Source organism: Dromiciops gliroides, chromosome 6 (genome assembly GCF_019393635.1).
Source record: "Dromiciops gliroides isolate mDroGli1 chromosome 6, mDroGli1.pri, whole genome shotgun sequence".
Classification (NCBI taxonomy): domain Eukaryota; kingdom Metazoa; phylum Chordata; class Mammalia; order Microbiotheria; family Microbiotheriidae; genus Dromiciops; species Dromiciops gliroides.
In genome coordinates this window covers 94,492,610-94,515,888 of record NC_057866.1, presented here as the reverse complement: position 1 = coordinate 94,515,888, position 23,279 = coordinate 94,492,610, and the positions used below count along the sequence as shown (strand labels likewise).

Genomic DNA, 23,279 nt, shown 5'->3' with positions numbered 1-23,279 from the left:
ATAGTATTGCCATGAAAACCTTTGAGCATTTATCTTATTTTTTGATAAAATTTTCAGTGTATGTATATTCCCAGCAGTGGGAATAATAAATCAGAGAATTTATTTTTTAACTTTAACATGTACTACAAAGATTGCTCTCTGAAAAGATCCTATATGTGCAGTCCTACCAGCAACAAATGAGAGTGCCTGTTTTGTCACAACTCTACAATCATTGCTTTTCATTAACTGTGCTACTTTGATGGGTGTGAGGTAGTAGCTCAAAGGTCCAGGTTTAAAAAAAAATTCCAGGGGCAGCTAGATGGCGCAGTGGTAAAGCACCGGCCCTGGAACCAGGAGGACCTGAGTTCAAATCCGAACTCAGACACTTGACTCTTGCTAGCTGTGTGACCCTGGGCAAGTCATTTAACCCTCACTGCCCTGCAAAAAAAAAAAAAATTCCATGTAGGGACAGCTAGGAGATGCAGTGGATAGAGTATAGGCCTTGGAGTCGGGAGGACCCGATTACAAATCCAGCCTTGGATACTTCCTGTGTGACCCTGACAGAGAGAGAGAGAGAGAGAAAATATTCCATGTATAATTTTTCAAAAGTTTTTCCATATATTGAGTTGAAATCTATCTGCAAGCTACACTCCTTGATGCTAGTAGGTCTTCTCTTTGAGGCCAAGAAGAACAAATTTAATTCCTTCTCCTGCACAATACCCCTTCTATTACTTGAAGACAGCTGTCATGACCTGGTCTTGACTATGACCCTGCCCCCCAAGTATCTTCTCCTGCCAATGGGGTAGGCAGATTTCATCTCAATATAAGGGAGAACTTTTTAACCATCACAGCTGTTCAAAAATGTAATGTTTCCTCATGAAACATTGAGTTCCTAATCACTGAAAGTAACCGAGTAGAAACTTGACGATAATCTATTGGAACCCTGCAAAGACTGCTATATTCCTTAGGGGGTGTAACGATTGGAATGACGCCACCTGCTGGAGACTTACTGTAGAAGAGTTCCACCCATGAAGGGAAGGTTTTTGAGGGCAAGACCAGGAGTCTTTTTCTTTGGCGTCAGGAAGTGACGCGGGCGAGTGGGAGGAGGAAGGAAGAGACTGGCGCTCAGTCTCACTCTTTTTCCTCTGGACTCTAGTGGAGAGTGGAGCTAGAAATGTGCTCTCCCTTTAATAGATAGGAATCTAGGCCTTTTCTTCTCTCTTTACCAAATTCTTATTCTCCTTAATAAATGCTTAAAAGTCTAACTCTTGCTAAAGCTTATAATTTATTGGCGACCACTCATTAGATATTTTAGACAGTTTAGCTAGAATTTTAGCCCTTAACAGAGGTGGGGGGTGGGGTTGCATTAGATGTCCTCCTAAGTCCTTTTTTTTTTTTTTTTGACACACTTTAAGTTGAATCTTCATTATTAACATTTCCTCCAACACTTTTTGTTTTTTTGTGGGGCAATGGGGGTTAAGTGACTTGCCCAGGGTCACACAGCTAGTGTCAAGTGTCTGAGGCCAGATTTGAACTCAGGTCCTCCTGAATCTGGGGGCAGTGCTTTATCCACTGCACCACCTAGCTGCCCCCCTCCTCCAACACTTTTTAAAAAGTCCAATCAACAAAACAATAAATCAAGTCCTGATTTGTAGGATTTGCTGATTTCCAAGTTAAAAAATGCTCTCGCTGGAAAAAGTTTTTAAACTTTTTTTTTGCCTCAAGTTCTAACTGTGACACTCTATTATTCTAGGATTTTATTGTATTTATTTGGACCTTGTTTTACAGAGATCTTGAAGCACCTAGGGAAAAAAGCACAGTACATGGCCCAAGAAGCACTGAAGCATTCCTTCCACACTTCCTCTTGGTTTCTCTTCCTTCTCTACTTCCCTTCCCCTTTTTACCTACCCAATTTCTCTGCTTTTGGTTGTTCTCTGGTTCTGTGAGTATAAATAGGTCACAAATGTATGGAAGCCACCCCTCATATTTTTGTATCTGAGAGAAATAAGGCCTCTGGAGGAACAGTCATCACCAGAGGTGGTGCTTATTCAGCTCTCCATGGGGTGTGGCAGCCCAAGGCAGACCGGAGGAGACTAAACTCTCCCAGAGAACTGAAGAGCCTCGGATGAGCCACATTCATATCTTCTGAACAGAGATCTCTGTTCACTTGGCCAAGACTCCATTTGAGGATGGGCTCCCTAACCTCAAGACAAACGTATCAGACTTGGAGGGGAAGCCTCTGGTGATCCAAGTAATGGGTCAAGGGTGACACAGACCGAGGGGACATTAACAAGTGTCTGAAATAATCAGTGAAGGGCAGGCCGGGGGGACACAGCCTTGTGTACAAAGTCTTGGATCAGACAGTAAATGTTCTCGCCCTAAAGACTTGAAGAGTCAGTGCAGGATAATAAAATGAGGGCCTGAAGTTGGGAAACCTGCATTGGATCTTAGCCATGTGACCAGCAACAAGCCACTAGCCAAGTCACTTCCTTTCTCTGAATCTTAATTTCACTGCCTGTAAAACAGACAATACTGGTCCTAGCCCAGTTGTCCCCAGCAACTTGCCCAGGGACATCCAGTGAGTGAGTGTCAGATCAGAACTTAAACTCAATTTGTCTGGCTCCCAGCCCACTGTGGCCATTAAGGAGGGAGGCGTCCCAGGTTAGGATATAAAGTGAAAGGAGGCACAGAGAGATCAGTCTCTGGATTCTGGAGGCAAAACTGAGAAACTCAAATGCAGAAATCTGAAATGCCCCAACCCAAGGACTCTCCATGAGCACAGGTACCTGCTGAATTGGAAGCGCTGGTGTGTGAGGAAGCTCAGAGTGTACTCCAGTCCAGAAAACAGGAAGAGATAGAGGAAATAAACAAGGCCCAGCACCTTGAGATTCTGGAGTTCTGGAAGACAGGAGGGGGAAAAAAGAAGAGAGACATAAGAGAATGAGGCCCTTCATCAAAGCCCTTCTTCCTTCCTCTCCCCCCACCCCACCCGGTCTCCCTCAACCCCATCTCTACCTGAGGTTTTTCGCCCTTTTTGAGTCTTGAACCCCTCGGACAAGTCTGGTGAAACTACAGATCTCAAAATGTATAACAAAATCCATAGGATCACAAAGGAAACCAATTATATGGAAATACAGATACCAAGCCAGACCCTAAATTAAGAACCCCCGCTTGATATTCTCATCCCCCACCCCCCCATCAGAAGTCTGTTCTGCACCCAAGCCGGACCTATACCCCACCCCAGTAAACAGAGAGGTAAAGGAGCAAGAGACTTGGGGCTCAGGACTGGGCTTGAGTTCTAGCTCTGACCCAGACTTTGCTATGGAACCTTAAAGAGACCGAGTCCGGGGGGTGGGGGTGGGGGTGGGGGCAGCTAGGTGGCGCAGTGGATAAAGCACTGGCCTTGGACTCAGGAGTACCTGAGTTCAAATCCAGCCTCAGACACTTGACACTAGCTGTGTGACCCTGGGCAAGTCACTTAACCCTCCTTGCCCCCCCCCCCAAAAAAAGAGACTGAGTCCAAGAGGAGTGCCTTTTCTAGTGGGTATCACAGGACCCTGTGGCCATCACTGCTCTGCTGAAGCCCTCTGGTCATTTTTCCATTTCCCCTTTCCCTCACACAGGGCCCCAAGATGCCCAAGTAGGAATGAAGCTTCTTACTGTCTCTAGAGGGGGAGTCCTTTCCTCTGGTGACAGCCAAGAACTGGAATAAGGCGACCGGGCTGAGCAAATCCGAGGCTGCCTGGAACCCAGACAGAACAGAAGACACCTGGGGAGACAAATAACCAGTCCATGGCACAGCCTCCCAGAGAGAGGGAGGCCAGACCTACCTCTTCCAGTCTGCTCTGTAGAGGGCTGGGGAGGTGGTTCTATTCCTAGAATGAGGGAGTGGGAAGAACACTGCCCTTGATTCAGCAGCCCTGGATCTATCACTTACTAGCTATATGTCCGTGGGCAAATCTCTTCCACCTCAAGTTTCCTCATCTGTAAAATGAAGAGAGTTGACTAATCCTGAAGGTCCCCCCTAGCTCCAGGAGTCTGTTAGATTTTTTTTTTTCCAGATCTAAGTCCCATGATCCCTTTTTCACATCCCTCACATCCTCAACAATGTACAAATGATTCTCCATTGCCTTACAGAATCTGCATCCCTGCTCCCATGGTCCACCTGGGGAAAAGCAAGCCAATGCTTTCTACTACAGCAGCATCATAAGTCTGTTGTTGCTGGGCAAGTGAGAGATCAGGAGAAGAAGTGAAGGGGAAGCAGCCTGAACTAAACCATGAGCCACAAAACTAACTACTGCTAATATTTTTGTGATTTAAAGTCTACCAAGAAAACCCCTTTTGTTATAAGGAGAGGCTTGTAAGAGTTAGGGTCTTATCCTATAAGCACAGGGGAGCCTCTAAAGGCTCTTCAGCAGGGGAATGGCAGGACCCTCAGAGCTACATGGGGAGAGACAAGAGGCATAGACTGGAAACCTGTGAAGCAGCTCCTGCAATAACGCAGGTCAGAGGAGGCCATGGATTAAGGCAAACAGAAGTTAAGTGGTTTGCCCCAAGGTCACACAGCTAGTGAGCATCTGAGGCCAGATTTGAACTCTGGTCTTCTGGACTCCAGTGCTCTATCCACTGAGCCATCTAGCTATCTCTGCACAAAGTAGGTGTGCAAATGCTAATTAACTTAGTGATTTCCCACCACCTCTACATGCCAAACAAATGGAAAGGGAAAAAAAGGTTATGTATGTGTCTCTACATACAACTAATTCAATCTTTCCATTTACTTGTTTTCAGCCATGATTGCTTCTGGCCCATCCATTATCATTAATATTAAACATCTGTCATGAATATTTTTGGGGGGAGTGGGACTGACATACCCCACAGAATCAGAAATCTCTCAGTCAGAAGCAGCTGGTGGTACAGTGGACAAAGCCAGGGGGGCTCAGAACCAAGAAGACTGAAGTTCAAATCCTATTGAAGCTGCTTTCTAGCTGGGTGACCCTGAGCAAATCATTTAACATCTCTCAGCATCAGTTTCATCATTTGTCAAGTGGACAACTCAGGAGTTTCAAAGGTCCCATCTAGCTATAAATCTATGATCCTCTAACTTCCCAACCCCAAATAACCCCCTCTGGGATCTTACCCGTTTTTCTCTGGGCAGTGTTTCCGGAAGGAAGCAGAAAATGAACACCAGGTCAGAGATGGCAAACACCAGAGCCAATAATGCTGCTTGGAAGTAGAAGACGTCTCCTTTACCTGTCTCCACTGCTAGGTAAGCCCCAATCATAGGGCCTATGGTGAAACCCAGAGAAAAGGCGACCCCGATCATGGCCTGCAGGGGCAGAAGTGGCATCAATACAGCATCTTTACACATGAGATGGCAATGAAAATAACAACTCACATATATATATGTATATATATATGTGTGTGTGTGTGTGTATATATACACACATGTATATGTGTATATATATATATATATATTTTTTTTTTTACTTGTTCATAACCTTTGGCATTTTATCAATTGGGGAAGAGCCTCAATTGGTGTGTGTATACACACACACACACACACACACACACACACATTTATTGTTTTTTTGGTTTCGTTTTGCAGGGCAGTGAGAGTTAAGTGACTTGCCCAGGGTCACACAGCTAGTAAGTGTCAAGTGTTTGAGGCTAGATTTGAACTCAGGTCCTTCTGAATCCAGGGCCAGTGCTTTATCCACTGTGCCACCTAGCTGCCCTTACACACACATATATTTATAGTGAGAAAATAGTCGGTTTCTAGAGGGCCCAGAGAGCCTAGCAGAGTCAGGAGAATTTCAAAGGAAATGTAGTTGGACCTTGGACTGTGAATACAGACAATAGAGGTTAAAGCCACACCTACCTGAAAGCTTTTCCCCTCAGAGGGTCTGCTCTCAGTTCTCTGACAATAGCACCTACTGTGTCAAATCACCCTCAAGTCCAGGAAAACAATAGATTTGAATGATGCTAGCCAATTAGCTTTGAGCAGTGTGGAAGGGCAGGCTCTCCTCCTGACCTCATTGAGCTTACACTCTGGCAGACTTCTCTTGGCTTTTAACACTCAAGGAGGTAGGACACAGATTATTCTCTCTCCCCTCCTTCCTAGGTAGGCCTTCTGATCTTTCTGAGCAATGTGCTATCTCTTTACTAATATTTAATATGCTTTAATAAATGCTAAATGCCCCAAACTGGTGCAGTAGCCTCTAATTTCTAAGTAGCAGTATATTGGAAACCCCAGCTATGTTTCCCTAAAACTTGTGACAGAAATAGGGCAACCCCATATAACTTTAAATACACACACACACACACACACACACACACACACACACACACACATCTTTTTTTTTTTTTAGAATCCTTTTGTTCTTTCTTTTAGTCTTTGTAGATTTGGGGGGGGGGGGCGGCAATGGGGGTTAAGTGACTTGCCCAGGGTCACACAGATACTAAGTGTCAAGGGTCTGAGGCCAGATTTGAACTCAGGTCCTCCTGAATCCAGGGCTAGCGCTTTATCTACTGCGCCACCTAGCTGCCCCCACACACATATATCTTTAAGGGTTACAAAATATAAGTCCCACATCTCCATGAGGCAGGAAGTACAGGAATTACTATCCCCATTTTTTATCTTAACCACCTGAGTCTCTTCCCCGATAGATAAAAGGCCAAAGGCTATGAACAAGTAGTTTTCAAAGGGAAAAATTCAAACTACAAATAGCCATATGAAAAAATGTTCTAAATCATTAATAGAGAAATGCCAATTAAACTCTAAGCTTCTATCTCACACCTTGATTGGCAAGGTTTACCCCCCCCCCAAAAAAAGGAAGATGACAAATGTTGGAGGACTGTGAGAAAACTGGCAGTACCAGTGTTAGAAGTAGGAATTATTCTAGTCCTTCTGAAAAGCAATTTGGAACTGTGCCCCAGAAGTCCCTTGACCTAGAAATACCACTACTAGGTCTATAGCTTCAAAGAAATTTTAAAAGGGGGAGAAGAACCCATATGTACAAAATTGTAGCTGTTCTTTTATGGTGGCAAAGAACTGAACACTCAGGCAATGCCCATCAACTGGCAAGTGGATGAACAAATTATGGTATGTTAATGTCATGGAAAACTGTTGTGATATGAGACCTAACAGAAAGAACCATTTCAGAGAAACCTGAGAAGACTTGTACAAGCAGATACAGAAGTGAGCACACCACAGGAATAATTTATATAATAACAACATTGTAAAAAAGAGGAAACTTTGAAAGACTTAAGAACTATGACCAATTCAGTGACCAACCATGCTACCCACCTTCTGACAGGAGATGGTCTTAAGGGGCAGAATAAAGTATTTTGAACAAGGTCCATTCAGAAATGTGTTTGACTGTATTTATTTGTTACAGGCCTTTCTATTTTTTTCCAGTGGGAAACAGGTAAAAAGAGAAAATAAATGCTTATTAATTTTTTTTAAATTAGGGTTGGATTAGGAAAAAAAACCCCTGGGATTTGGGGATATTAATTGACTTGTTCAAAGCCAGCAAAAGTCAGTGTCAGGAATCAAATATAGGTGCAATGTTCTTTCTTTCTTTTTTCTTTTCTTTTTCTTTTTTAGTGAGGCAATTGGGGTTAAGTGACTTGCCCAGGGTCACATAGCTAATAAGTGTTAAGTGTCTGAGGCCAAATTTGAACTCAGGTTCTCCTGACTCCAGGACCGGTGCTCTATCCACTGCACCAACTAGCTGCCACTCAATGTTCTTTCTATCACTTCAAAAGAGCTCAGCCTCCCATCATATACCATACTCCAAGGAGCTGTCCCTGGAAACTGGTGAGTTAGCTAGATGGCTTCAGGGAGAAACGCTTAGTAAACCTCATTCTCTCTCTCCTCCAAAACCCAGAACCAAGTCAAGGACTCCTCCCTCCACCCCAGTGGGCACCATAGGACACCCCCTTCTCTAGATCAAAGGGTATAACCATTTTAGTGACTTTTTTTTTTTTTTGGTGAGGCAATTGGGGTTAAGTGACTTGCCCAGGGTCACACAGCTAGTAAGTGTTAAGTGTCTGAGGCCGGATTTGAACTCAGGTACTCCTGAATCCAGGGCCGGTGCTCTATCTACTGTGCCACCTAGCTGCCTCCCCAGTCACTTTTTAAACATAATTTCACATTGCTTCACAGAAAGGTTAGATCAATTCACAGCTCATCCAACAGTGTATTAATGTGATTATCTTCCCATATCTCCACCAACATTGACTGTTTCCATCTACTGCCATCTTTGCCAATTTGTTCCTTTGCCACCATATGTCAATATTCTCCCAGTGATGCCACATGGCTGCAAGGCATGAAATACCAGTCTCTAAACAACTAAAATTACAGGTCATCCAAAAAACAATGGAAAGACACAAGAGGCTTAAGTAGGCTGTAACATATCACCAATAAATAAGTACAGAATAAGTAAAAAGATAATAGAAAAGAAATAGATGACAAGGAAAGGAGGTGAGCTGGTCCATAGAGAACTCAAGGTATAACTGATGGCCCATGTGCTTCACTCCAAGGGTATATGCCACTGATGTCCACAAAATGTCAAGAGATCTAGAAGAAGGTCCCTGGCACACTTAGTGGACTCTACAGGAAGATTTATGGGAGGATGTGGACCAGAATCTTCATCAATGAGAAAGATATAATAATCAGTACCACTCGAATAGGAGTGGGGTCCATACATTTGTTCTTTTGAATATTTTGATAACTATATTTCAATATAATTTGCAATTCTTTGTGTTTGATTTTATGCATTTAAAAACATTATCCTGAAAAGTTATCCATAGTTCACCAGACTGCCCAAGTGGTCCATGAACCCCTTATCTTGAGTAAGCTGGAGAAAGTACTCCCTGCAATGAAATCACAGATCCATTGAAATAAGAATGCAAGGAATCAAGGGACAGATGGTGTGGCTGTCATCCAATAACCTGCCTAGCTAAGGGGAGGCAGACGCTCATCACCGGCTTGGCCACATGCTAATGATTTTTTTTAAATTAATCTACATACATATATAACCTATATCAGATTGTTTTCTGTCTTGGGAAGGGGGGAAGGAAAGGAAGAGAGGGAGGGAGAAAAATTTAGAACTAAAAATCTTACAGAAACAAATATTGAAAACTATCTTTACATGTAACTGGAAAATAATAAAATACTTTTATGATAAAAAACATTAATCTACTTGTTCATTATTTATTTGCTTACTATAGCAACTCTGGAAAACCAATCACTAAACTTAAAGGAGTCAAAATCTGTCAGTGGAGGGTTTAGCCATACTGTGACAAAATCACAGGTTCCTAAAGCATGACTTCCTGGGTATATACTGACACTCCTACATTAAGACCATAAGAGGTCACATTTGGAGTAATTGGAAGACATATTTCTATTTCTCCAAGCCCTCCACCCTCTTATTTGATACTTATAACCACCCTGTGAGTCCAGCTGGTCAGGGGTTATCATCTTTCACAGATGGGAATACTGAAGCCCAGAGGAGGGAAACTGACTCTACCACGGTCACACAGAGACAGGACTGGAGCTAGAACCTGGGTTTCCCACCTCCCAGGCAAGTACTCTTTTTTGTATTCCATCATGCTGCCTCCTGTTGACCCCTGGGGTTACCTAACTCTAAATGGTAGATGTCACTGGAAAGGCCAAATGCTTAGCCACAAAGTGGAATGGCATCTTCCACATAAGAATAGATTTCTTAAATGACAGTATTTCCACCTCCTTTATCTCACTGACTCTTCATATTACCTTGTGAAGGGGCAGCTAGGTGGCGCAGTGGATAGAGCACCGGCCCTGGAGTCAGGAGTACCTAAGTTCAAATCCAGCCTCAGACACTTAACACTTACTAGCTGTGTGACCCTGGGCAAGTCACTTAACCCCACTTGCCTCACCAAAACAAAACAAAACAAAAAACATATTACCCTGTGAAGTCAACAAGATACGAATTGTCATCCCTATTTATAGGAGAGGAAACTGAGGACCAGGGTGTACAAGTGATGAAGAAAGAAACCCTGACTCCTGAAAGACAGTCAATGAAGCAAAAAGAGAAATGCGTAAGAAAGAGAAAATGGGGGAAGAAGCTTTGCTAGTTTCTCTCTGGCCTAAGTCCTCCAGAGCAGCAGGGAAGAGTGAAGGAGACTTAAGGAGATACAACTAAGTGAACTCTCCATGACTCACCATCCCCTTACTCCGAGCCTGGGGTGAGCTCAGGTCTGCAATGATGGCCGTGGAAAGGCTAACATTGCCTTTGCTGATTCCTCCAATCACCCTGGAGAGCAGAAAAGCTCCGAAGCTTCTGGAGAGGGCCCACAATGCGTAGGATGTGATTAGTCCCACCTAGAAGCAAGCAAGGGAAGCCATTATTTATACCCAGCCCTGACCTGACCTTGGAGTCTGTTAAACAGCTCACGTGCCCCTCAAAGGCAACCCAAGGGCAACAAATGCCAGGTAGAGAGAGAGGTTCCAAGAGTGATGCCATAATGACCCAGATTCCCTTCCCATCCCCAGGGTATTCCTCACCCTCTCATTTATAAGGAGGGACATAGTATTTTTTCCCCTCCACATTCACCTTTCCATTCTCTGTGGAATTCTGGAAATTAGCAGCAGCTGCTACTCTGAAGGCTTGATCAGAGCAGTGTTAGTTTCTCTAAAAGCTTGATCAGGTCAGTTGGATGACAGAATTTCAGAGACAGAAGGGAATTCTAGTTCAACCCTCCCATTGTATAGAAGAGAATACTGAGGCTCAGAGGAGAAGTGACTTGATCGTGGTTACAAAGTGAGTAATTGAAATGGCTAGGACTAAAACCCTACTGTGCATCAAAGATTCTGCACTCTACCCTCACTAGACTACTCAGTCCCATACCAGATCCTCTGCCTGGAATGGATTCCCACTTCCCCAAGTGTCTATTTGTTAACGGCCCTCCTTTCCTTTGATTCCTAACTCGGATGCCACCTGTTCCACAAACACTTCCTTGACTCTCTCCCTCCATAATTTCTCCCAGCACTGTCTCTATTTCTCCCTTACTCAGTTTACCTTGTTTTGTGTTTGTGTACATCTTTCATCCATCACAGTACAAGCTCTTTAAGCAACAGAGGTGGCATCATAGCAACTCTGGCATTCCTAAGCACCTAACTAGCACAGTGTCTTGTACACAGTAGATGTTTACTAAATGTTTCCTGAATGAATAAAATCCAAGTCTCCTAGTTTCCAGTTCAGTGTTGCTTCTTTTATACTGTGTTTACTCAGCCAATTTTTTAAAAAGGCAGTTAAGAGCACTAGAAGGAAGCCAAATGAAAAACCAGTGATGGTCCTGGAAAGCAAATAATGCAACATACATCCCTCCTCGTGGCAAAAACACATCTCTTAGGGCCAAATGTTTTATTTATATATATATATATATATATATATATATATATATATATATGAGAGAGTCCATTATGGTCACTATCAGGTATTTTTACTTAATTATTTTTCTTCATTACAAAAGAGGGCTTAATCCAGGGAGATCGCCCATCTTGAAATGATAGAGACAATAAGAATCAATATTTTTTTCAAAGGTAGCTAGCTGAAGACACTTGGTTGAAAAATATGAACCAGTTCATTAGCACAAAGTAAAATGAAGAGGCTTAAATAAGACTTAACAAGAAGCAAGTCACTTCTTTGACCAAGTCTGCTGGGATTTCACTGAGGGGAAATTATGTTCTTAGATCAGATACTGTATTCTCAAATTTACCCCGTCAGCCTGAAGTTCCATTTAAAGGCCTATCTCTCTTTTGAAAGGTAAATCTCTGCCTCGGGGCAAGGGAGATAAAGGTGCTTTACACAAGTATTTGTACAACTACTGGTCTGCAGACCCTGAGGAGTCATACCAAAGTCAGCAACATGACTGGCCGCCTTCCAAAGGCATCTGATGCTGCCCCAGTGAGAGGTGAGGAAAAAAACTGCAGGATGGAAAAGAGGGAGCCAATCAAACCTGAAAGAGAGAGAACATTAGCCATGCTGCCCCTCAAGTCAGCACCAATTTCCACATTTCCTCTGGAGCCCCCTTCTGTGCCAAAGTTGGACTTCCCCTTCCTGCCCCCAGGCCCCAAATAGGGATTGTCCAAAAGGCAGGAGGATCAGAGGAGAGAAACCCTACCCACCCCTAAAGGGCCTGTCCAAGGTTCTGAAATTCTGCCATGAGAGATGCAAGTGAAAAGAGTACACAATTTGGAATCAGAAGACCTAGGTTCAAATTCTGACTTGGTCATTTCCTTCCTAAGGGACCATAAGCAAATCACTTCATCTCTCTCTGGCTGTTTCCTCAACTGTTAATAAGGGGATGGAACTAGAGGGCCTCTAAGATCCCTTCTAGCTGTAAAGTTAAAGTCCTTATCTTATCTGTTGTATGCTGGGAGAGATACGAACCGGGGTGGGTTGAAGCCAGTACAAACTAGCATGAACATTTGTACCTCTACGCTACATACTGGGGCTTGATTTACTGTTGATTGTCTGGGCTTAAGAAAGGGGTAGAGATAATGCTAATAAAGCAAATTAAACTTAAAAGTTTGTGATTACTGGTTTTTCTCCCCTCAGAGATCTGGTTATTAAACATTCATTAGCACACCCTTGCATACAAAGTTTAAGTAAGAACCCATGCCCTCATTCAAATCAAATTCAGCTCAATTCACTAAGCAGGTTATTACATACCTACTATTTGCCCAGATTGGGCTAGCATAGGAGCATAGGAAGAGAAAAATGAAAACAGTTACTGCCCCTCAAGACATTTACATTCTGTGGGAGAAGAATATTTCCTACTAGATCTAGCACTCTTATTTACAGAGTTTACAGTCTAATTCAGGGAGAAACTGTAGATAACAATAGACACATTAAAAAGATGCAAAAAAAAATTAAAATTGTGAGGTCCAAGGCAGAAGGCCTTTACCCACCAAGGATCAGGGAAAGTTTCATGAAGGAAGTAGCATATCTTCTCTGCTTTAAAAAAGTGGATACTATCATTATCCACATTTATTAGAGAAAAACTGAGGTCAAAAGAGTTCCAGTGATGCCCAAGAATCTTTCCAATCCAGCCACTGCATAAAGGTCAGAGGAGGAAGCCAGGGACCCTGTGAGGCTACATATCGGGTCTTCTGCCCACAGTGAAACTGAATGCAGGTTCTGGGAGACTTGTACCTCCAAACAGGACGCTGTTATATTTCCTCTCAGGGGGCACTCCAACCGTGGCAGCAAACCAGTCCACACCCTGCTGTAAGGACTGATACAAAGGATCCTACAGAAAGGAGAAAAGCCTGTCAAGACAATACTGTGAATGAGACCCTGCACTTCTGTGCTGTTCCAACTGCCACCATGGGAGCCCAGTTCTAGCCAGAAGAGGGAGGCCTAGAGAAGGGGAGTGTTGGTCTTTTGTTTGCGGGTGGGGGTGGGGTACGTGTGTGCAGAATTGAGCTGAAGAATTCATCTAAAACTTACTAATGTAAGTTATCTTACAGGCTCTCAAACCCACAAACCCATCCCTTATCTCTTACCCTCCCCACAACCAAACAAGTGCCTTAAATATTTAGACAATTAATAATAATAATAATGGGGGCAGCTAGGTGGTGCAGTGGATAGAGCACTGGCCCTAGATATAGGAGGACCTGAGTTCAAATCTGGCCTCAGACACTTGCCACATACTACTGTGTGACTCTGGGCAAGTCACTTAACCCCCATTGCCCCGCAAAAAAAAAATAATAATAATAATAAATAATTCACATTTCTCTAGCACCAGAAGGTTTATAAAGCACTTTTAAAAGTCAGGATTCCAATCCAGTGCCCCTACTTTTAGTCCAAGAATTCTTTCTACTGAATCTCCTTGATTCTTATGAATGTGTGTGTGTGTGTGTGTGTGTGTGTGTGTGTGTGTGTGTGTAAGGGCAAAATTACACAGACTTGACCAGATAAGAAGGGGCACCGTTAGAAATAGGTACCATCGGGGGCAGCTAGTTGGCGCAGTGGATAGAGCACTGGCCCTGGAGTCAGGAGGACCTGAGTTCAAATCCGGCCTCAGACACTTGACACTTACTAGCTGTGTGACCCTGGGCAAGTCACTTAACCCCAACTGCCTCACCAAAAGAAAGAAAGAAAGAAAGAAAGAAAGAAAGAAAGAAAGAAAGAAAGAAAGAAAGAAAGAAAGAAAGAAAGAAAGAAAGAAAGAAAGAAAGAAAGAAAGAAAGAAAGAAAGAAAGAAAGAAAGAAAGAAAGAAAGAAAGAAAGAAAGAAAGAAAGAAAGAAAGAAAGAAAGAAAGAAAGAAAGAAAGAAAGAAAGAAAGAAAGAAAGAAAGAAAGAAAGAAAGAAAGAAAGAAAGAAAGAAGAAATAGGTACCATCAAAGCTTGCTCCCTCCTCCCCTGCCACCATTTCCTGTGCTGGCCTGGCCTGTGTTTCACAGCCCTTGGGAATAACACCACTCACATTAGATCTACCATAGTGGTCCAAGATGGAAGGCAAGAGGGGGAGGATAAGAGTGAAACCCAGTAAGTCTATAAGCAGGGCCAGGAAGACAATAGTGATGACTCGATTGGCCAGTTCTGGGGGCTCTGGCTGCCCCTTGATGGGAGGTCGCCGAGTGCAGCTCTCTTCCCTGCCCAGACCCATATCTCCTGTTATCTTCTCCCAGACACCTTAGCCAGCTGAGCACCTGGGACTTCTGGGGGTCTTCACATTCCTAAGGGGAGGAAGAACACAATTAAATGAACTGACTTCCCCTCACTCCCCATTCACAGTCAGGTCTTCCTCCTTGGGATCTTAGGCTCTTTTTGAAGGCATGTTTGTAACAATGAGGATTACTGTGTATCTCTGTGTCTTATTTTCCTACTAAAGAGTGAGCTCCCTGAGGGCAGAGTGAGCATGTCTTAGCTAAACTTTGTATCTCCCTAAGTACCCAGTACAGCCTTTGCACTTGGTAAGCACTTAATAAAAAGGTATTGTCCTATAATGCTGGAGCACAGAACATATTACCAAGAACCTTCGACGATATTCTCAGCACAACCTTGTAAATTTATTCTGTACTCCATAAACCAATAATGAAAGTCACAAAAAAGTTACTACGTGGGGGTGGATAGGTGGCGCACTGGATAAAGCACCGGCCCTGGATTCAGGAGTTCCTGAGTTCAAATCTGGCCTCAGACACTTAACACTTACTAGCTGTGTGACCCTGGGCAAGTCACTTAACCCTAATTGCCTCACTAAAAAAACAAAAGTTACTATGTGCCCAGACCAGTGCTGAATAACACAGGAAAGAAAGCACTGGTTGCAAAATTAGATAACCTGTGTTTGAGTCCTCTCTTATACTTTTTTTTTTTTTTTTGGTGAGGCAATTGGGGTTAAGTGACTTGCCCAGGGTTGCACAGCTAGTAAGTGTCAAGAGTCTGAGGCCAGATTTGAACTCAGGTACTCCTGAATCCAAGGCCGGTGCTCTATCCACTGTGCCACCTAGCTGCCTTTCTTATACATTTAACATATGTCTGACCTTGGGCAAGTCACTTAATTTCCACAGCCCTCAGTTTCCTCATATGTAAAATGAGGGAGTTGGGCTAAATGGCCTCTGAGGTTTCTTCCATCTATGACCCTATGCACAAAGGAAAAAAAAATTGTCAAGTACCCTCATTCACAGTCAGGGAAGAGAAAAAGAAGCAACAGGCCCTCACCTGAAGGAGTTTGGGAGACCGAACGAGAACGGACAAAATAAAAAAGCTTCCTTCTCTTCCCTTTGGAGGTTGTTCCTGGACTAAAGTGGCCAGGTATTCAAAAGCCAAAGAAGTATGTGGTCAAGTCCAAGGTCCTTGTGGGCAGGAGACCTGTCTTGTCCTAGTTCTACAAGTTGTGGTGGTTGTTTGCTTGTATGCAATTCTTCATGACCCCATTTGGGGTCTTCTTGGCAAAGATACTGGAGTAGTTTGCCATTTCCTTCTCTAACTCATTTTACAGATGAGAAAACTGAGGCAAACAGGATTAAATGATTTGTCCAGGGTCATACTGCTAACATCTGAGGCCAGATTTGAACTCAGGAAAATGAGTCTTCCTGACTGCAGGCCTGGTACTCTATCTACTGTGCTACCTAGATACCCAGCCCCACCAGTAGCCTTGGGCGATTCCCTTCTCCAGTCTGAGTCTCAGTTTCTTTGCTTCTAAAATGAACGGGTGGGGAGGGGGGCAGCTAGGTGGCGCAGTGGATAGAGCACCGGCCCTGGAGTCAGGAGTACCTGGGTTCAAATCAGGCCTCAGACACTTAACACTTACTAGCTGTGTAACCCTGGGCAAGTCACTTAACCCCCATTGCCCCGGAAAAAAAAAAAAGAAAGAATGGGTTGGTTTAATGAATTCTAAGAAGGTCCCATCCAGTTGTGACATTCTATGTTCCAATCCTCCAGCACTAACATCTGGTGGTACTCTAACCTCAGGAAGAATAGAAAACCTGATGTTATTATGTAACAGTTCAAAAGGAGCCTAGAATTATTACAACATACTCAGGAGAAGTGGCTAAACCCTTTCAACCTTACTTTTCAGAACAAGTGGCAACAACCTGAATTTCAGAGAGAATTCACAGAATCACTGAGCTGGAAAGAAACTTCTGAGGTTGTTTCTCCTGTCCCTCCCACCCCAAATCCAATGCAAATTATTCATTCTCTCTCTCTCTCTCTGTCTCTGTCTCTCTCACACACGCGTACACACACAGGCACATGAACACACACACTCACTCATACACACACAGACAGTATTCGGGGTATGAACTCAAAGAGAAGATATTTCTTCTCTAACAATCATTTTTAAAAGTGCTTCATCTCTTTACTGTTTCACTTAACATGCATCATCTTATTTGAGCCTCACACAAAAGAGGGCATTTTACAGATAAGGAAACTGAGGCTACAAAAGTTAAGTGACTTGGTAGAGAGTGTGGACATTAGCTTAGGAGTCAGAAGATGTGACTTCTACTCCTAGCATTGTCATCTGTTAAGGCAAGTCATTTCCTCTTTTCTAGGCTTCGGTTAACTCATCTGTTAAATGAGGGGTCTATAAACCACAACACTCTTGAAAGCAGCTTGAAACAGATTAAAATGTAATTGGGAAATATTTGACAAAATAAAAATACAATTTTTTGTTGTTCAGTAGTTTTCATTTGTGTCTGATTCTTCGTGACCCTGATTGGGGTTTTCTTGGCAAAGATACTGGAGTGGTTTGCCATTTCCCTCTCCAGCTCATTTTAGAGATGAGGAGACTGAGGCAGGCAGGGTTAAGTGACTTGCCCAGGGTCACACAGCTGTAAGTTTCTTAGGCTGGATTTTCAATAAGGAAGATAAGTCTTCCTTACTACAGGCCTGGCATTATCCACTGTGCCACCAACTGCACCAATACAACAGAACATAGAAAACCACATATTGACATTATCTAAGTCAATATGTGGCTTTCAGGGATCCTTATGTATGGTTTGATGGCACAATTTCTATTTGAGTTTGATACCAAGGTATTAGACAATCTCTACGGTTTTCTACCTCTGACGTTCTGGGTTTTTGGGGTAGTTTGGGGTTTTTTTTTGCAAGTTAAGTGACTTGCCCAGGGTCACACGGCCAGTAAGTGTCAAGTGTCTGAGGCCGGATTTGAACTCAGGTCCTCCTGAATCCAGGGCCAGTGCCATATCCACGCCACCTAGCTGCTCCCTCTGACATTCTGTTTTAACAGTTAATGTAATGGCTGACCAAGGACCAGAATTCAGGTTTGACTCCTAGCCACAAGCTCTTTCTAGTATACAACACCTTTTTCAACAATAATAACAATATCCAACTCAAAGCATAAATTAATTTTACAGCATTCCTTGCCATCAGTTTATAATCATTAACTTAGTAAATACTTACTATGTACCAGGCACTGTGCTAAACCCTGAGGGATACAAAGGCAAAAAAAAAAAAAAACCAAAACCCAGATCTTGCCCTCAAGAAGTTTACATTCTACTGGAGGAGACAACATGGAACCAGCTATGTACAAACAAAACATATAAGATAAATTGGAGACAATCTCTGAGGGAAGACACTAGCATTAAAGGGGACTAAGAAAGACTTCTTGCAGAAGGTAAGATTTTAGTCAAGAAAACAAGGAGGTGGAGACAAGGAGAAAAAGCATTCCAAGCCAGTGAAAATGAATAGAGAGGGAGATGGAGTGTCTTGTAGAAGGAACATCAAAGATCAGTGTTGATGGACCTGACAAGTGCTTATTCAGCCTCATTCCTAGACTATAAGCTCTTAGGGGGCAGGGACTATGATTTTATCCAAACCTTGTACACCTGCACACAGTAGGTGCTTACTGTTGAACACATTCCATTATTAGGTTGGGTCACTCTAATTGTCAGGGAATTTTTATGAGCCACAATCTACTGCCAACTTTCTACTTCTTTCCCCTAGTTCTGCTATCTATAACCAAAGACCAGAAGGTTATTCTTCTCTTGGCCTCTACCTTTACTTTGAAATTGCAGAGATGGGCTTAAGGGAATGAAACTGTTTAAGCAGTCAAGGAAATATATAGCAATCAGATTAATTTGTAGCCTTCTACAAATTACCTTCTTTTAGCCTCAGTTTCCCTATCAGCAAAATGGGGATCATAATATAATAGCTCCTACCTTATAGGCTGCTGTGAGGATCAAATAATATATGTAAAGCAATTGGCAACACTTAAAGCACTATATAAATGCTAGCTATAATTATTATTAATAATAACTAGATTAGGGGCAGCTAGGTGGCGCAGTGGATAGAGCACCAGCCCTGGAGTCAGGAAGACCTGAGTTCAAATCCGGCCTCAGACACTTAACACTTACTAGCTGTGTGACCCTAGGCAAGTCACTTAACCCCAATTGCCTCGCCAAAAAAAAGAAAAGGAAAAAAAAGAAAAAGAAAAAACAAGGAAATGCTGCCAGGCTTCTCGCACTCTCTCAAGGTCAGATGCTCTGACCTGCAAGGAACACTTGGGCTCAGTTCCACTGACCATTCTGCTGATATTGGGCTGACCTTTGCTTCTCAGCAGCCTTCCTGGTCTTTGGGCAGACTGTCCATGGAAATGGTTGAAAAGCAGAATTCAGAAATGCTGACCCAAGTCTCCTGGGGATTGTCAGGTCGGGGCATAACAAGGTATTTTTACCTGCTAATTCACAGAAGTTTAGTACCTCCACCAATTCACAAAAACAACAACAACAACAAAAATACACTCAGAGTTCTTAAAGGCACTTTAGGACATAGAAGGTCTGAGCTGGGAAGGACCCCACAGCTCTTCTAATTCAGCCTCATCATTTTGCATCCGGAGAAACTGAGATTTCTAGGTTAGAAAGTGCTTTGCCCCAAAACACAACAATAAATCAGAGCCAAGCCTAGAATTCTAGTCGCCTGATTCAAGGTCCTGAGCCCCTCCCATACTGATTCCCAGAACAATTTATTTGTCTAGCTTTTTTCTTCTTCCTGGCAAAAGCTAACCAAAGTTTCCCTGGTTTTATAGTGATGGGTGTGGCCAAAGGAGGGGGAAAGGGTGCTTTAGAAAACTGTTCCACCTGCTTCTCTAATTAGGGGTAAGGCTGCAGAAATCCCAGCCTAGCTTCAACACCCCATCTGCTGGAAGTCCTTCAACCTGGGATATCGTAGAGTACTAGGATACTCCCAGGTGACCAACCTAGACTCCCGGTCGAAGGAATGCTCGATTAATTACCTGAGATATTGAATTCGCTTCCATTTAACCTTCAGAAATACTGCGAGGGCACGGGGTTTGGGGATCTGAGGATGTCTGAAGGAGCCCCTGAAGGACCTTTCCCTTCTGGGCCATTCCTCCATGTCTACATTTTACGATCTCACGCCTATTTCAAAAACCCCGCTCAAATACTTCCTTCCCCCATCTGGCCTCTGTAAAGCTCCAAGCCTGTCTCATGCCCATATCCTGGGGCTCAGTCCCGTTTTCCCTCCCCGACCCCTACCTCAGTGCTAGAGTTGGAAGGGACCTTGGAGACGTTTTCATCCCTCATTCTACAGAATAGGAAACTGAGGCCCCGGGAGGCAGCTGACACCCCCAATGTCACACAGCTAGAGTAGGCGGGATTTGAACCCAGATTTTCCGACTGGAAGTCCAAGGGCTCTTTCCACTAGCCGATGCTGCCTGAGTCTAAACTCTCACCCATGAAGGGCGGGGCGCGGGCGGGGGTACAAGCCCACTCCGGTCGGGCTCCAGAACCGGGTCGCGCCCGCAGGCCTGACATCCCCGAAGAGCCCCCTCCCCCACCAGGGAGTGGAGGGGGGTAGGAAGGGGGGAGAAAAGGGGCGGGGCTCCGCCCTTACCTGGCCCCTCGGACAGGCAGCTCTGCCCGCGTCGCAGCCGCCCCGCAGCAGGGACTGAAGGAGGGGAAACAGCTGGGGAGGTAAGGAAGTAGGCGCAGCGGCTGATGCTGAGGCCCACAACGCGGCCTCTCCTGCCGAGGCCAAGCCCCGCCCGCCTCCTCTCTCCTCAGTCCCCACCCTCCTTCCTCCTTCCTCCTCCTATCCCCCTCCCCTCCCTCTCCTCCATCCCCCGGCTTGGAGAACCTTTCCTGGCGCGTTTCCTCTTCCGCCCCAGAGCTAGCGGGAAGCAGGCCGAAGGGCCGGCTTTCCCTGCGTCCCTGCGTCCCCCTCCTCCTTCCCTCACCCTCTCTCCCTTCTTCCTCTCCTACCCCTGGGGGGTGATCCTCCCTCCCTTCTCCCTTTTCTACCCCCTGCGGAGGTGATTCCCCCTCCCCTCTTCCCTATACAGCTGCAGAGCTGGAGAAAGCCACCCTCGGAACCAAGATCCCTAGTACCCTTTGAATGATGCTTTTCATGTTAAATATCCTATTATGGGCCTGGGGTACCTCAGAAGTTCTCTGGGGGAAATCAAGGAACCTTCTCCTTGAGAAACTAAACCAAAGGAGGAACACACCCAAAGAGATAAGCAGCACCGGGTCTGAACTGTTAGCTCCAGGACCACTTCCCTTCATTCCAGTCTCCCCCACCCCTCGGCCAGATAAGATTAGGTGTAGCTGCTGCCTTGGTGGCATGGTGGGGAGGGGAGGAGGGGAAGGGATGGCTTGAGACATCAGAACGGCCCCTCACCCAACTTCCCCTAGCTACCACCAGTGGAGGATGGTTCTTCCCCAATAAGGGAACTTTCCACAGTCAGATGATCACCCCATTGGGAAGGCCATCAGTCCACTATAAAAGGATTTGCCTGTCACCTGCTCTAGGAGATAGGTAACTCAAAGAGCCCTCTCGGTGCCATGCCTTCTCCCCATGAGAAGTCCAAGTATTTCTTGGTTTCCCTTCCCTAGCCCCTAAATAAACTATTATCTTATTCTATTGGATTTGTGTGCAAGAGGATGTAATTCTTTAAAGAGGAATTCCTAAGGACCCCAACCCCAAACTCCTACCCCAAACCCCCACCCCTATTTTCCCCATAACAGGAATGGTTTCCATTCCCTAGCGCCTAAATAAACTATTATTTTATTCTAATTGGATTTGTGTGCAAGAGGCTGTAATTCTTTAAAGAGGAATTTCTAAGAACCCCTACCCCAAACCCCCACCTTCCCCCCCCCCCACCCACAACATACCTGGAGCTCTGGAGTTTAGATCCCAGAGGAGAGAAGAGAAGGGTCTCAGAGAGGATGGGATTTGCCCAAGGTTACAGGGAGTAAAGTCAGAGGCTTAGCTGTACTCAAACCCAGGGCTTCCACAAGTAGTGGGAAAGGAATCAGATTCGGAGTGAGAAAACCTGAACCAGAATCCAGGTTCTATTCCTTAGTGTCTGTGTGAACTTGGGCAAACTGCTCCCCCTCTCTGGGCCAGCCTCACTTTCCTCATCTGATGAGAGTGAAAAGTGAATGGGATTTTCTCCAAGGTTCTTTCCAGGTTTAAAACCCATGGTATTCATTCTGCCATGACTCCTCAAGTGGGCAATGCCCAGGCCTTCAGCATTTCGGGGTCTGCCATGCCTACAGTGGAAGTTCAGTAACCTCCTTCACTTCGAGGCATCAAAGGACAACTGAGTCATAGAGTTTGTGCTAGAGGAACTCAAGGACATCCATGGAGTAGGTAGCATGTGTGAGATTCCAAGTCCCAGTCCAGTGAGCAGTGCTTGGAGTAAAGGACTTCTAGTCAGTATGACTTGGGTTCAAATCCTCCTACTGCCACTTACTACCTGTGTGACCCAGGGCAAGTCATTTAACCCGTCTCAGTTTCCTTAACGGTAAAATGGGTAGAATAATTAGCATAACTATCTCACAGGTTTGTTATGTGCATTAAATGAGTTAACATAAATAAAACACTTTGTAAAGCTTTAAAAACTTTTTAAAAGCTCTTTATCATCATCATCACCTTTATTATTATTATCTACACTGCCTGGCTCCGTCAATCTACAAGCAGTTATTAAGTGCCTACTATATGCCCAGCATTGGCCTGATGCAAATTGGGACAAAACAAAAACTAAGATGGTTTTCAGTTACTGACTGGGCCAGATGGTCCCTGAGGGCCCTTATGGGTGTTTCTCAGTCCTCCTTAATCTTAGTACATTTCCTTTGAGATTATCTCTAATTTGGGGCAACTAGGTGGTGTAGTGGATAGAGCACTGGCCCTGGATTCAGGAGGACCTGAGTTCAAATCTGACATCAGACTCTTGACACTAGCTATGTGACCCTAGGCAAGTCACTTACCTCCAATTGCCTCACAAAAAAAAGAGAGATTATCTCTAATTTATCCTCTGTATATCTTCTTCTTTTTTTCCTTTTTTTTCCCTTTTGTTCGGGCAATGAGGGTTAAGTGACTTGCCCAGGGTCACGCAGCTAGTAAGTGTCAGTTGTCTGAGGTCAAATTTGAACTCAGGTCCTCCTGAATCCAGGGCCAGTGCTTTATCCACTGTGCCACCTAGCTGTCCCCTGTGTGTATATTTTCTTTACACAAAGCTGTCTGTCTGGATGGTATCTCACCCATTCCACCATGAGCCAGGTTTTTTTTCTTTTTTCTTTCTGGCTTTGTTTTGTTTTTGCCTTAAGGGCAGTAATGTTTAGCACAGTGCCTGGCACATAGTAGGTACTTAATATATACTTCTTCATTTGATTTAACCCCTGGCTCTCACCCCAGAACTTTTAGACTGCAGAAGTTTTTGCATTTCTCCTCAGATTTTTGATAGCCCAAGCCCACGATGGGGAAGGATGGAAAAAAATTAAGATTACCTTTCCAATCGACCCCCTGGCTCAGTACTTTGCATG

The 23,279-nt window shown here is 44.2% G+C and overlaps 1 protein-coding gene across 2 annotated transcripts in view; it reads right to left on the bottom strand.

Moving 5' to 3' along the window:
• Nucleotides 1–20,500, bottom strand: part of MFSD10 (major facilitator superfamily domain containing 10) — a 35,909-nt gene extending 15,409 nt beyond the window's left edge. The window contains exons 1-8 of one of the 2 annotated variants that reach the window (XM_043971296.1): nucleotides 20,347–20,500; nucleotides 14,459–14,711; nucleotides 13,182–13,278; nucleotides 11,879–11,982; nucleotides 10,187–10,345; nucleotides 5,117–5,305; nucleotides 3,640–3,748; nucleotides 2,766–2,877 (exon numbers count right to left, since the gene is read on the bottom strand). In XM_043971296.1, coding sequence (XP_043827231.1) covers nucleotides 2,766–2,877; nucleotides 3,640–3,748; nucleotides 5,117–5,305; nucleotides 10,187–10,345; nucleotides 11,879–11,982; nucleotides 13,182–13,278; nucleotides 14,459–14,641 — 953 coding nt within the window. In that variant the 5' untranslated portion in view covers nucleotides 14,642–14,711; nucleotides 20,347–20,500. Of the gene's footprint in view, nucleotides 1–2,765; nucleotides 2,878–3,639; nucleotides 3,749–5,116; nucleotides 5,306–10,186; nucleotides 10,346–11,878; nucleotides 11,983–12,937; nucleotides 13,114–13,181; nucleotides 13,279–14,458; nucleotides 14,712–20,346 lie in introns of those variants that run through there. The other variant, XM_043971297.1, reaches the window with a different exon arrangement.
• Nucleotides 20,501–23,279: the final 2,779 nt, after the last annotated feature.